Source organism: Leptonychotes weddellii, chromosome 5 (assembly GCF_054177405.1).
Source record: "Leptonychotes weddellii isolate Sample4059 chromosome 5, ASM5417740v2, whole genome shotgun sequence".
In the NCBI taxonomy this organism is placed as follows: Eukaryota; Metazoa; Chordata; class Mammalia; order Carnivora; family Phocidae; genus Leptonychotes; species Leptonychotes weddellii.
Window position 1 is genome coordinate 145,822,412 of NC_138373.1, and position 15,376 is coordinate 145,837,787.

General features: G+C 49.9%; 1 protein-coding gene across 3 annotated transcripts in view; it reads left to right on the top strand.

Annotated features, from left to right (window-relative positions):
- Window positions 1–12,500, top strand: part of RFX4 (regulatory factor X4) — a 156,449-nt gene extending 143,949 nt beyond the window's left edge. For all 3 annotated transcript variants that reach the window (XM_081822350.1, XM_081822351.1, XM_081822352.1), the window contains 3 exons: window positions 737–899; window positions 2,610–2,748; window positions 10,917–12,500. In XM_081822350.1, coding sequence (XP_081678476.1) covers window positions 737–899; window positions 2,610–2,748; window positions 10,917–11,189 — 575 coding nt within the window. In that variant the 3' untranslated portion in view covers window positions 11,190–12,500. The remainder of the gene's footprint in view (window positions 1–736; window positions 900–2,609; window positions 2,749–10,916) is intronic.
- The last annotated feature ends 2,876 nt before the right edge of the window (window positions 12,501–15,376 follow it).

The window sequence follows — 15,376 nt, forward strand, 5'->3', positions numbered from 1 at the left end:
GGAGAAGCAGGCTTCCCGTGGAGCAGGGAGACCAATGAGGGGCTCAATCACAGGACCCTGGGACCATGACCTGAGCCGAAGGCAGACGCTTAATGACTGAGCCACCCAGGTGCCCCACTTCCAAGCTTTCTTTTGTCCTCTCTCCTTCCCTCCCTCTTTCCTTTCCCTTTTCTTCCTTTTAAAATTTTTTATTGAAAAATTTTGGGCCACCAGGCTCTGTACCAAGCACCAGGGATCCAGTAGTGGGTAAAATAGACAAGGCCCCTACCTCATGGAGCTTCTAGTCTCGGGGGGGATAAGCATTAAGTAAATCACATTCATGAATGGGTGTAAGATGACAAATTGTCGTAGGCACCACGCAGGACTGTAGTGCAGTAGGGGAGCTGACTCAGTCTGGGGTTAGGAGACAGCTTCTCTCTTTTGAGATATGAGGAATGAGTGGGTACTAAGGGAAGAATACGGTTTCAGGCAGCAGAAAGAGCACGTGCAAAGGCCCTGTGGTGCTGGGAATTGTGGTTCTCTGGGGAACAATGAAAGAAAGCTATTGTGGCTGGATCAGAGAGAACAAAGGCAGGGAGTAGGGGATGTTTATCATGAGGTCAGCCAGGACAGAGACACCTGCTTTGTAAAGATTTTGACTGCCAGCTTAAAGAGCATGGGAAGCCACTAAGGTGTTCTAAGAATGGGACCTGCTTCCATGTGTGAGTGACTTATGCATCTTAATTTGTCTCTGCAGGAGCAATGCAGTCATACACGTGGTCTCTGACCTATACGGTGACAACGGCGGCGGGTTCCCCGGCTGAAAACTCCCAACAGCTGCCCTGTATGAGGAGTACTCATGTGCCTCCTTCCTCCGTCACACACAGGATACCGGTTTATCCGCACAGAGAGGAGCACGGGTAGGTGACTTGGCTGGGATGCCGCTTGTACTTTTAAATTTGGGCTCACTTAGCAGCTGTTTTCTCCAAGGGTAGGAAGAGTGCTGTCCTTTGCAGAACTTCCGTAGCGTGCTCAGTGCTGCCCTGTGTATGATGGTCTCTTGTAGTCCCCACAGGGCCCTGGAGGTGGGCATTAGCGGGCCCATTTCCCAGATGAGGAAACTGAGACAACGGCTCAAGTTCAGTCCTGCGGGGTCATACATCTGGTAGACGCAGGGCCCAGACTGATCATCTGGCTGACCCCAAAGCCTGTGTTCCTCCCTGTCTTCTGCTTTAGAACCTCAGCGGAAGACCCCCTTCCAGCAGTTTCCCCAGGCGGTAGAACCTCGTGGTGGGCCCCGGGCTTCTGTGACTGGATTAGAGGAAGTCTTCCCCACCTGAGGGCTGAAGGTCCCTGGACAGCAACAGTTGTTAACGGGGCTCAGGGAACCCATGTGGGTTCCAATGGTGCTTTGTGCCTAAAGAAATAAATCATTGGTATTGCCCATTTTCCCCCAAATCTCTGTAGTGTTGTTGCTGTGATGAATTAACTACAAATCCATTAAGAAGTGTTACCTGAATCAGAGTAGCTTCTTGCCATCATGCAAGATGTCTTCATCAAAAGACACTAATCTTATGTCTAACATGCAGTCATCCGAAAAGCACTTACGACGTCAAAAAGGGTCCTTATTCTCAAGAAGGCGAGACTGTGCCACGGGGGTCCTGGGAGGCGGTTCCAGCAGAGCAGCTGTGGGGGACCCGGGAGGAGGCGCCCGCAGGTGTCTTCCACACAGTGGCCCGGCATAAGGCAGCAAGGGGCCAACCCCGAGGCTGGGCGCTGGCCTGGCTGCTGGCTTGTACTCAAGTTCCGTCCCCAGGGTCAGGTGCCCCTGGCCAGTGGGAGGGCAGCCTTTATTTTCTCTGGGGACCTCTTAGAGTATCTTTCCACACCTTTAGAACAGACTTTGAAAATTGTTTCAGGAAAACTTTTGATTCTGGAGCAATGGCAGAATAGACACCCACGTGGTCTTATGTCCGTGTTTTTGCTGAGAAGATGTTATTAAGAAGAACAGTGATAAGAATATCCTGTATTTCATAGGACTTTCTATTTTATAGAGTGTCTTCACATATCTGACCCTCAGAATAACCAGGGCCAGCGTTTTTACAGATGTGAGAAACAAGGCTGCGAGTCGCGCAAGGGTCCCACAGCTAGAAAGGGGTGGAGCCAGGCTAAGCACCCGGATCTCTGACACCTGGTTGAGTGGCCCATGGTGTTTCCCCGCCGGAGAGAGCTCGCAACTACATACAACATCCTGCCCCATCATGGGCAAGCAAAGGCCTGAACGATACAAAACATAAATCCCAAAGTAATTTCTTCTTTCTTTCCTATTTGACTTCAGGCTATAATATGGGGCTTTTCAACAGAACGGGAGTAGAAGTTTCTGTCACTAATTATGTTTTGCTCGGGGCTGGCTTTCATTCCCTGAGCGCTCTCTGAGTGGTAAGAGAGGTGTGCCGAGGAGAGAAGGAGAATCAGCCTGGGAGTTTAAACTCACCACAACAGGGTGGATATGGTAAGAACCAAAAAGAAGGAGAAAAATGGAAAAAAAGATGAGGTTGATTTTAGAGGTGTTAAGTGATCCGCTGTCCCTGCCCTGACTCACAATATTCACTGTGCTTCCGGCGTCTTAGATACACGGGAAGCTACAACTACGGGAGCTACGGCAGCCAGCATCCTCCCCCGGTGCAGAGCCAGTATCCGGCCCTCCCCCACGACACAGCCATCTCGGGCCCGCTGCACTACTCCCCATATCACCGGAGCTCCGCACAGGTGAGTCGGTGGTCCTGCTTGCCAGCCCAGGCCTCAGGATGCCTGGTGGCAGGTCTAGTCAATTTAACACAGTTAATCGGTACCTTCTGTGTACCACGTGTGTCTGTCACCAAGGAGAGGAGGATCCTTTCCTCAGGGTCACTTCCACCCTTCGGTGGCTGCCCACCAAAGTGGGTGCTCGGCCAGTGTTCACGCTCCACTCCCTCTCACGCACGTGGGTGCACGCCAGTTGTCTTTGGTTGCAAACTCTCTAATCCCTGGACCCAGTCAGCCGCCATGTGTCCTGCCCTTTCTCGGGCAGCCGCCCCCACACGGGATCTCTGGTCGGCCATCTTCCCAGTGCCGGTCCTCATCGAGTCCGGTCAGGACTGTTACCTGGCATCACTTGAACTGGTCTCTGGGTCTCACATCTGTTCCTTTCCAGTCCGATCCACACACACAACCTCACCAGAAGAATCCTCCTGAAATGGACCCTCTACCAGATCGTTCTCAAGCCACACACTTCCTTTGGCTCTTCACTTGTCTCACAAACCAAATCAACCCTCGGTGGCCTATGGCGAATGGAACTTGTGGTCGTACCTATAATGCAAGCGTTGGGCCCTCTGCTTGTCTCACACACTTCCTGTTGCTCTGGTCTCAAAGGCAGCTAGGCACTGGTTCTGTTCCATTCTGCATCCTCGGTGTCTCTGCACCCCCCACTGTCCTTGCCTCAGCTCAGGGCTAAGCTAGACGGTGACAGAATCCTCCCATAGGTCTCTGTGTCACGGAACTTGCCCCTTGCTGGTCTATCCTCTACCCTGCAGCTGGAGGAGTCTTTTGGAAAAAACCCAACGGGCCATTAACACTCTCCCTCTTTTCATGTCATTGCATTCAGAGTCAAGTTCAGTTCCTTGGCATGTCTCTTACCACTTGTTACCACGGGGCTTCTGCCTGCCTCTGTGGCCGACCAGCCACCCCACTCCATTTGCTCTAGCTAGGCCAACCCCTGTGCGGTTCACAGATACTGCTCTCCCAGCCTGGGGCCTTCTTTCCCCAGCCTTCTGCATGTTGTTCAGGACCCGCGCCTCACTGTCTATGCGGTACTTCCTGCCCCCAGCTCTTCCTTCCTCCGGGACCTTATGAGGTCCCGCTGCTCTAGACTCACATAACGCCTCTGTCAGTGACCCTCCTCACACGCCGTTATCATCACTGACTTCTTGGACTCCTACAGGAGACCCCAGAGCTCCCTGAAGGCCAAAAATCAAGTCTAGTATCCCTGGGTCACGGGCCAGGGCACCGTGCTGAGCACTGCACACGTCTTCACGGTAATCCTTGCAGAAAAGAAGGGAGAGTAACCTGCCTGAGGATTTGAACCCAGGCAGTGTGACCCCCGGGTGTCCACGCTCCTACGCATGGCCCTCTGCCACCTCTCCTAAGTCGGCGTTCGCTAAGAGTTTCTGGAACCAGTGAGACAGGAAGTGAGGCAACACAAGCAATAGGAGTGCGGACGACCCTCACTCCATCCTGCTGGTGGGGCTGGGAGCCAGGGAGGCAGCATGGGAGCTCCGCCTGAGGGGGGGTTACTCAGGATAAACTGGAAAGGGGCGCAGTACAGGCAGGGAGCTCTGCTGCAGAGCGCTTGCGGGAGTCTAGGATAGAGATGGCAGGACCGAGCGAGGGCGGAGGCCGGGATTGCATCAGCTGCCGGCCCGCAGACAGGAGAGTGTATCCACAATACCCGGGCACTCGGGGGGGCAAACGGGCCTCTGTTTTGATTTCCATCGGCAGTACCAAGGGGAGCCCTGGTGTAATCCCCAAACAGGCCAACAAGCTGACTCCACTAAACCATCACCTGGGGCATTCATTATAGGTCTCCCACTGCGTCACGCAGAGAAGCCAGCTCCTGGGGTACTGCTTCCCTCAGGAGCGGACTCTGTGCCCCTCATGGCGATCCGCAGAATGCTTCAGAGCTGCGGCCGGAGCCTGGCTCACACTGAACCGTAGCCTAAGCAGCTCCTGCATGCACTTACTCATTCATTCATTCAGGCCTCAGATGACTGCGGACTGTGGCGTGCTTGCTGTGTGTGTGGCAAGCAGGCTGCAGCCCCGATCATACAGTGAAGGGGACGGAATTGCGCCTGCCCTCGGAGAGCTCAGGCTCCAGTAGGAGACGGGCACCCAAGCAGCAGTGGCCAGATCAAGCTAAAGCCCCAACCACAGCACCCGGCAAACGTGTTCCCTCTTTCTTTCCTCCCTCGTCCCTCCTCATGAAATTTCTGGGGTGATATTTTTAAAGCCATGGCCGTAAAAAGAAACCAGGGTCTCCTGAAGGCCCATGTGGTCCCTGGTGATCAAAGATAGGTCTGCAGCCTCCGCTCTGGAAGCCACAAAAGTCCCCAAGTGGAGCACTATCATTTAATAGCAGCTCTTAATCAAAGGGCCAAGGACTAATTGAAAGCCCACGGAGGAGCCCTTTGAACCCAGTCGAGGCATGAGAGGTGACAGGACAGGGCAGCCTCTTCAGCACCATGCCCTGTGGCCCTTTGACAAGGTCTTTTGACAACCTCTGACCCCCACCACACACTCCCACTCTGTGCTTGAAGGGTTATGCCTTAGCCTCCATTTGTAAAGTGGGGTGAGAAGTTAATTATATCACCTCTCTAGCCCAGTTGTAGGGGGTGGGGGCGTCAGTGCAACACAAAGAATCCTTTGTTTTGTTTTTCATTAACATTTATGCATCAAGCTCTGTATTCGGCATTTGCAAATACACAGACTCACTTAATTCTCATAGCAACCTGGGGAAGAAGGCATTTTTCTCCGGTTTTTAAAGATGAGGAGACAGCCTCATAAGGTAATTTGCCCCAGCTTATGCATCCAGTAAGTAGCAAGGCAGACTCAAATGCAAATTCTCCAGCTCTGAACCCCAAGCCCAGGGCCATGAACGCTACACCCAATGTGTCTTTGGAGGGTAGATGCAAATTCAAGAAGTTACTGCAACTATTCTCAGTCAGTTTCAGGTGACCAAAGAGAAGAATCACATACCCTAGACTCCCTCTTTCTTTCCTCGCGTGGTACTTTGGTTTAACATGGAGCATAGATGGGAAAATCCACTGCAGGGCTGATTAGTTTTAGCTTTCCAGAGCAGAGGTCAAGCTGTTCCAGTCCTGAGTACTGAATATCACACTTCATTAGATCAGACTCACTGGGGGAAAAGATCAGTCTGAATTGGAGAAAAACCACAATTCTAGAACACCATTAAGGAATGTAATTGGTCATTAGCACAAGAGTGACTGAAACGAACTTCTACAAGAAATGCCTGTCTTCAAGACTGCTACGGTGCCTCCGTGAGGTTCGGCGATCGCCTGCATCCCAGCAAGTAAACGCTCAAAATCATACGGACTCATTTGGTTTTTGAACTAGAGAATGTGTGCCCTTATCTATATTAGTTATTTGTATGACACGTGCTTTCCTCTTGGGTAGTAACAAAGGTAAACCTCCAGTCCTGCTTGAATTCTCATAATCCTGAATTAGGGAGTCCAGATGAAGGAGGTTTCACACTGTAAGGTTTGAATTATTTCAGAAAAACACCCTTCTTGCAACGATGCTACACTTGTTCACGTCCAACTGAGTGAACAAGGGATGGTCTCCGCTGCCTCTTCCCAGGTGCCCCATTCTCATGCCTGACCAAATAGGGAAAACAAACCAGACCAAATTTGTGTGGCTACAAAATATTTCTGAGCCTCATTCAACACACATTTGTGGAACTTCTACCCTGTTAGCAGCCGTGAATGTGCACCGGGCCCTGGAGCTCAAAAGCCATTTGATCAACTAGAAGCTGTAGGGCTAGACATTCATCTAGAGTAGACTAGAAAGCTATTCGTTATTCGTCATCTGTATGGCCAAGGCCCAGCCTTGCCAGCCAATCACACAACTCTCACAGAATCGCTAGTGGCCAGGCCCTGCCCGGCTCAGGGCCAATCTGCTTAGGGTGTTCCACTTTGGGAGAGCATCCTGAGCCAAAAGGGAGGAAAATCAATTAACCATAGTGGTATAAGATCGGTGACTATAGAGCCAGGCTTCCTGGGTTCAAATCCCAGCTCTGCCTCTAATCAGCTCTGTGCCTCAATTTCCTTATCTGAAAAATGGGGAGAATTATAGTACAAATTTCTTAGGGTTGTGAGGGTTAAGTGAGGTGATACAGGTTGGAACAGGGCCTGGCTCATGGTTAACACTATGTATATTTTTATCTTTTGTAACACCATAGTTACTACATTTTGCATAATTAAAGAACATAACATTTCTCTCGCTATACCAGCTCTATGGAGACAGGGACCAGATCTTTTCTTCTTGACCATTATATCCTCAGGACCCGGAATAGATGTGGCTTTTAGTGGGTACTCAGTTAAATCCTTGTCAGTGAAATGGACGAATGGCTCCTCACTCTGGTACTAAGTTGCTCTGTGACCTTAGGCAGATCGTTTCCCCTCTCTCGACCTCAATTCCCTCATCTGTGAAGTGGGAGGTAGGACCAGATGGTCAGTCACTAAGGCTCTTCCTATCATTAACAGACCATGATCCTATGATGCGAAGAAGAATATTAGTAATAGCTAACACATTTTGAAAACTTACTATGTGGGAGTTCTGAGTGTTTCATGTGTATTAATCCAGACCCTAAAAGCTCAGCGGATGTGGCTTGATCCAGCAAAGATTTTGGGGGAGCTACATCCTCTTCCAGAAGAGGCCCCCTAGGCCCACTGGCAGAACTTTGGTGCGGTGTAAGAGCCGCCTTTCATAGGAAAACAGTTTGTGCTCCTGACTGGGCCACCTTTCACCCCTTGCTCAAGGAGCAGCCCATTTGCTGAGGGTCAGGGATAAAGGGCTCATTCTTCCCTCTTCATGTGCAGGAGAGTCAGCCTTGGGGTGGGGAGTTGTTTCTCAAAATAGAAATAGAACTTCCTAATACGATTCCAAAGAGGCCCCGAATCAATCACAGCCGAGATGGGCATCTGACAGACACTTTGACTACTTATGCACGCGCACACGCACGCGTATGTGCCCACAAGCACCCCTCACACACCTCTCTCAAAGGGCGGGGACTGGTAGCTAATCTCCAGTTCAACATCAGTAGCCACAGCGTGTGATTTAACCCAGCAAATGGTAACTTCCTGTTGTGGGCCCTCAACAAAAAGCGCCTTTATTCTGGGCAGAGCTCTCTGGACCCCAGGGTTTGTGCCCAGCATGCTTCAGGACCCCGCACGAAGCCGGATGTAAAGTGTGAAAGGTGAGGCGGGTGCCACGGGCCGGCCTCAGCCGCTCCCACCAGACTAAATAGAAGCTTCATTGGTGGCGTTAATCACCAGGCTGAGGCAGCAGGCACTTCAGCCTCTCATCTTTCAATGGTCTCTTCACCACGGGGAAAACGAGTCACTGACTCATTTGCAATTAGCTGACCTAACGGGACAGATTTTTCCATGCTGAATTCTGTGGTAACAGGATTTTATTGTCCCATTAGAGATATTTTGAGCCAGTCTCATTTCCAGGCAATTACGCTTTTGAGTCTGTGACACAACCCCTGGGCACAGCTGCATCTAGGGTCCTTGATTAGGCACAAAAGCCACACTCTCTGGGGTTCTGTGGGAAAGAGGCTCCAAGTCCTTACTGCGACATTTTACCTACACGGGCCAAGCCAAGGGAGGTTCCGTCAGAACCAGCAAGAAGAGGCCTGGTCAGAGCTATAAGACCCTGTGGTGTGTAGGGGAGGAGGAGCCTTAAAGCAAGAGGGACGGAGACATTAAAGTGTAATGGGGTGGGTTCCAAAACAGGCATGTCTTCCTCTCTCATGTGATGCAGTCTGGCAGCTTAGGCCTGGTTTGTGCCCCAGTGATGTGGGGAGAAGTGCCACCCCAGCACTGGGTGTCTGTGCCAGCCCTGGTAGCCTGCAGCGTGACTGTGGGCAGGATGCTTCACCTCATGGGTCCTCGTGTTCTCATGTGCATGATACATGGGGCTGGGTTATATGACCCCTAAGCTTCTTTCTAGTGGCAACACCCCGGTGTTCAGTCGCCGGATAGTTGCTGAGGTGCCAGGCATGTTCCCAGATGTTGGGAATGTGGTAGTGAACGTGGCAAAGCCCTGCCAGGAGTTTATGAATAGAAGCCAGTGGAAAGAGACAGCTAACAAGCAGGATGGTAAGCGCCTGACCTGAGAGGCAGAGGGTGGAGCATTTAGCTTCTTGAGATAGGATGTCCAGAAAGGTCTCTGAGGAGGGGACATATGAGCTGAGATCTGAAGGCGGATAAAAAGGCAGGCGTGCAAAGAGCTTGGGGGTAGGGGTGGGAAACTAGTGTTCTAGGCAGAGGGAACAGGTAGGGCCAAATTCCCTGAGAGGGGAACCAGCGTGGCATGCCACAGGATGGGAGAGGAGGCCTCTGGGCCAGGGAGAGCACCGTGAGGCTAGCTGACATGCACGCAGGGAGCTTACTTGAGAGAATATCAGGAGGGGGAAGCAATCTTTTGGAAAAAATTAAAGACTGCTTTGTAATAATATTTCTTAACATTACTGTTTGATACCTGGGATCTTGTTTTCTTGGGCAGGGCCAATCCTACTATGATCTCAGGCCTGAGGGTCCCCCATGGCGGCCATACACACAGCATCCTGTAGACTCCCTTACTGGGTACATGGATGTACTCAAGCGTTTCTGATCTGATCTGGGGATATGAAACCCTTGCTTTGCGGTCCACAGTCACCTTGGTAACAGCCCTGGGTGCCTTCTCCCCTGAGTTCCCAGACCCACCTGCACACTTCTCGCTCTTTCCGACCTGTTCTTGGGCTGGGAAGTGGCTGCAGTTTCTAGGTAAGGCCTGCTGGGCATGTAAGAGAAACCCATCCTACCCGAAGTTGGAGCCCTCTCTCTCGACCTCTGAGTAACCGTTTCTCTCTGCGTGCTTTGGGCCCAGCAGCCTGCCCCGCTTCCCTCGGGCTCCCACTCGAAGCAGCAGAACGGTTCCCTTTGGCCCCTCGACCACGGGGAGCAGCCACTGCTGCCAGAATCCCTTCTCGCGGCTGTCTAGGCTTCAGCCTGTCTGTCTCCCTCACAGGAGGCAGCCTCCCACCCAATCCCTCGGGGCTCCACTCTCCAACTGTCAGCGAAGACAGATGGGGAGCAGAAGAATTCATACGTGCTCTCTCTGCCCTCCTCGCCGCCCTTGCCATCCTTGTTAACTGGCTCCCATGTCCGTGCTGGGTGGCCCTGACCTAGCCCAGTGAGGAAGTCTGTGTGTGGACGGGCCTGCAAACTAGGAGCTCTCACCTTCCTCCCCTCTGACTGCACTAAAAGGGGCTTATTTGCATAGCTGTCTTGGAAACAGAAAAGAATGCTGGAGAAGCAGCACTGCAGAGGCACTTCTTTTATTCCCGATTCTTTCTAGAACGGCTTCCCCCTCTTCTGTCCTCCACAAAAGCACCCTTCCCGTCCCCTCTCCATTGGCTTATCTCGACTCCTTCCTCCACATTCACACCAACCCCGACAATTCACCGTTTCCTCCTTGTGCATCTTTCAGGACTTCAGTGAATGTGAACCAAAAAGAGAGATGTTCTCTAAGTGATAGGCACTAATAATAACCTTTGAAGCTGTTGGCTTGCTTCCTCTTCAAAAGCCTGCTTTTAGGCTGCAGTTCATAATTGAATTCAACTGTAAAATGCTATTTTTAATAATGTCACTGTGTTTTACTTGGTAGTATTGTTCTCTTGGGTTGATGGAATGGGACATATCCCATCTCCGTAACTAATGGTAAAATTCACCACCATACATCCATACGTCCTAATCTGTTTGGACATGCTGTTACTTGTACACACACACACACACACACTCACTCTCCTGTATTCCCAGTGGGGCTGTTCCTTCTTTTGGATTTGACTTCCCCAGATATTCCAGAGTTCGAGCACAAAATCAGTATTCCTACTTGAATGTACACTAGTCCAACTCTGGATATGAAATCCTTTGCATTTCTCCTGTTGGTTACTTCCTAGACCAAGGTTCAATCTTTCGGAAGTTCACTGATTTCCTTCCTCTCGACTTTCATTAATAGCATCTTAAGAAATTAACTTAAACTGTGAGCGTGACCAATATTGTGTATATGCAACTTGCAAGCTAAGTTTAACCTTGTGGAATTTCTTTCCCCTCAACAAGTACCCTTTCAATAGCCCTACTTCCCGGATGGAACCCTGTTTGATGAGCAGTACTCCCCGACTGCATCCCACCCCCGTCACCCCCCGATGGCCAGAGGTGCCCACAGCCAACACGTGCTACACAAGCCCGTCTGTGCACTCCACGAGGTACGGAAACTCTAGTGACATGTACACACCCCTGACCACGCGCAGGAATTCTGAGTACGAGCACATGCAACACTTTCCTGGCTTTGCTTACATCAACGGAGAGGCCTCCACAGGATGGGCTAAATGACTGCTATTGCAGGAATCCATATTTAATATTAATAATAATTATTAATAATAAACCCAACGACCCACCCCCAGAAGACTGTATCTCTATACATCATAACTCATGGACTATTCCTAGGTGTCCATCTTCCTAATGAGCGTGAGTCTGGGATTCAGTGTGGGATGAATCAACTTTAGTTCAGAAAGAGGACTCACTAAAAGTCCGTGAGACGGGGTTCCTGTAGCCAAGCCAGACTTGACTGTTTCTATCGAGCACTATTCCAGGCAGGCCAATCTGTGCCTTTTCCCTCTGTTCCATGACTTTGCTCTGTGTTGCCAAACACTCCCCGTAAGCTACTTATCTTCCTGTTGACAAAAGCTCATTAGTCTTGATGGATACTAGAGACAGAGTCTGGTTTGTGTTCTTGGATGGGCACATAATTTACCAAGAGCATTCACCTTGCCATCTGTCTGTCATCTTACTGTACAACGAACAGCCCTCAGGTATGTTCTACGCATCCCTTGTTCCTGGTGGTGCCATCACGGCTTCCTGGAGCACCAGGGTGAAATGCTGGTGTCTGGAAAACTCCAGAGTCCCTGTTACTGCACCCATGTCTTTCACAGTACCTGCATTGTCTTGGAACGTAAGCACTGTGTAGAGGGAAGGAAGAGACCTGTTCTGTATGCCTTAAGTTGATTGAGGTTTGTAGGGGACCGGTTCTTCTACATACAAGTATTTGTCCTAAGTTTGCACAATGGCTAGTGTCAGCAAAAGGCAGGAGAGGGGTTTTCAAAATTCTGTGAGAATGTGGATTTATGGTATTGAGTATCACACTCAGCTCTGCTGTATTAACTTTGTGAAACCAGATGGACCAAACGTTAACTTACCAAGCACCAAGTGTGAAAATGACTTTCATGGTTCCTTCGTAAGACCATAATAATTTCCGACACTTTGATAGAAAAAAAATTCAAAGCTGTGCCTTTGAGCCTCTACTATACTGTGTATGTGTGGAAATAAAAACTGTATTGTACTTTTGGAAAATTTTTTCGTAGGCATTTTTCTGTGAGATTTGTAGCAGTTTGTGAGGTTTGTTAGAGATTAACATAGGTTTTCTTTCTGTATTATAAAATGCACCAGGCAATTATGGTGGACCTATTACCCTATGGGTAAGAAATAAATGGAAATATGACATCGGATGTTTTAGCAGTTGTTCTGTAAATAAAATCTTTGATCACACCACTCAGTGTGATAATCATGTCTACAGCTAAAATGGAAATAGTTTTATCTGTACAGTTGTGCAAGATATGAATGGTTTCACACTCAAATAAAAAGTATTGAAATGACCTCTTTCTCCATTTTCATTTTGCATTTGACAATCTGTGTGTGTGTGTGTGTGTGCTAGAGAGAGAGAGAGAGAGAGAGAGATACAGAGAGATAAATGGCACTGTGAATACTTAGGGTATAAGTAGACAAAACAAAATTAGGTGGTCTTATCTGGTTGTACTTACCCACTTCCTCCATCATCTTGTCATCAAACAGTCATTACAATTTGGATACGCCACACATGTGGTCCTTGAATGATTTAGTATCGAGAGCCTAATTGAGTTTTGTAGGGGACCAATTCTACTTACAAGGATATGTCTTAGGTTCGCACGATGGCTAGCGTCAGCAAAGGGCAGGCCTTAGGGGGAATATTATTCTTCAACACCAGCATCAATAAGAGGTCCCCTGGTACTTAGTTCATTATGCTTTAATGATCACTGGGTGTAAAGATATTTTCAAGTGCAGGGCTTTAAATACTAATAAACTTCTGGGATAGAACAGTAACATTACTGAATACTTAATAAGTATCAACAAATTTTTCTCCAGCACTGCATTTTGACTCTAGAGCTGAGGAGTGAGGATATAGCGGCAAAAATGACTATTTTGTCCAAACGTTAAAGAGTAGGATCTATGAGAAATTCAGAGCCACAGATTTCCAGAAATGGCAGCAGTGACTATTTTAACTAAAAGGCAAGAGAATTTGACAACTCAATTTGCATGTTGAAAGATTTATTTTTAAAGCCAAGCTCTTACTTGCCATTACGTAACGTATTTATACCTAAAAATGATTTTAGGATTAAAATGATATATTTTACATAGCATCCCCTTAAAAATATTTCACTATGTTGTTCAACAACAAGAAAGTAGATGTTGGATTTCACTCCCTGAAGGTAAATTAGTTTGATCTCTCAGCCACGATGTATTAGTTGGCCCTGTCTGAGGAAAGCGGGCTAGGGGGAAGAAAAAGAAAATGTCAGATTTAGTGACCGTATAACGGGAACCTGAGAAGAACCAGACCTGTGGCTCTCTTACAATTCAAAGCTAGTGCTCCATAAAGGAAAGGATGTAGCCAGTCTGACGTTGGACTTAGCAACCACGACAACCTGAAGCAATTGCCGGGCAGCGGCAGCACGTAACGAACAACACTCATGTGCAAGTAACAGCCGCAAGGCCGTTAAAGGGACAGAAATCGTCACAACCAACAAGGGCCCGATCCCGGAGAACAGAGCGCGCACCCCAACGACTTTGCAGGCCCGGGAACGCGGGCCTCCCCCGCACGGCAGAGCCCAGGGCTGGGGGTGAGCGCTGCAGGAGGACGGCAGCTTTCCACGAGGGCAAGGGGGCCCTGCGTGCGCTCCACGGAGCGCAAGGTGCCCACTCTTGGGAGCTGAGTGTGCTGCCCGTGTTCCCCGTTGTTCTAGACCTTCCATTTCAGAACTGAGAAGGACGTGATGAGGAAAAGACAGCAGCTGCTGTGAACCTGTGACTCAAAATGCCCCTTGTCTCCCCTCGGGTGGTTTCTCGCCAGTCACCGGAATGAGAACGGGCAAGGGTGGCAGCTGGGAGTAGGGCCAGTCACTTGTCAGAGGAAGAACGGAGGAGTCTTGGCAATAAAGGGACACTCCCCTCCTCAGGACTCTCTCTGGAAAGGACCCCGCCAGCTTGAAACTGGCTGAAGTCATGAACGGCAGCCAGGACGGTTCACCCACGCTGCAGGCCTGTGGCGTCCTCTGCAGCCATCCTGCTGTGTCCCTTTGTCAGGCCTCTCGTACACCCCAGGTCTGGGAAGAAAGGGAATCTGTGGCCCCTCTGAGGCTGCAGCCCAGTCAGAGACCAATCAGAAACGTGCGCCATTGGGTAAGCCCAACCCAAATGGACAAGAACTGAAAGGGAGTCTTGGCTTCACCACCACGTGACCTTGGAGGAGTTCCCCTCCTCACTCGGGACCTCGAGCGGGCACGTTCTAGGACTCTGCCATCTCAGATTATGGCCTGTGGGCTGATGGCGCAGGGCCGGCAGATCTGGGTGAGGAGGGCAGACAGCTGAGGGGAAACAAAGAACGGACTGGCAGCTGGGCCGGGATTCAGAGAGGGAGCAAGAGAGAGGCCGACGGCTCCACCAGCTGGTGCTCAGAAATGGCCTGCGGTTCGTGCCCATGAGCTGGGCCCGTTAACCTGCCCCCCGCCACCGAGCGAGGCGTACCCCCTTCCTCAGAGCCAGCCCCACGCTCTTCCACGACTGTTTCCAGCTCCATCCTTCTCACTAGCTTTAAAGTGACATCAGTCAAAAGGTCTGAAGCGTATCTACCGATGGAAAGAGCAAAAACAAACAGGCTGTTTGTCCCAACGTCTTGTACCTCTTAAAGGCAGAATGGCAAGATTTAAAAAAGAAAAAACAGTAAATGCTGGGGAGGGGATGATATAAAAATTCCCTTTATTGCAGGGAAAAGACTGTGTATGTGTGTGGGGGGGAGGGGGGTTGATCTTGGTCTTCTGAAGCACAGAGCTCAGACTTAGTCAAGAGCCCGAAGTGTGCAAATCGTCGTCACTGGAAGCTTCAGAGAAAAAGCTGGACATCCTCCTTGGCTTCAGAGTGAGGTAGCACTGAGATTAAATCTTGGTCCTGCCAAAGATGTTATGGAAGGGACATGCCTGCTCTAAGTAGGATTGGACTTCGGTGCTTCTCAACTCTGGCTGCCCAGTAGAGTTACCCTGTCAACGTTGTAAAAATACTGATGTATAGGTCCCGCCACAGTAAATAACTGGCCAGGAATGTGGACCGCCCCCCCCCCCCAGCCCCCAACAACAGCATCAGTAGCTTTCGAGTTCCCCAGGTGATTCTAATATGCAGCCAAGGTTGAGAAACAACCCCCTTCCACCTCGAAGCTC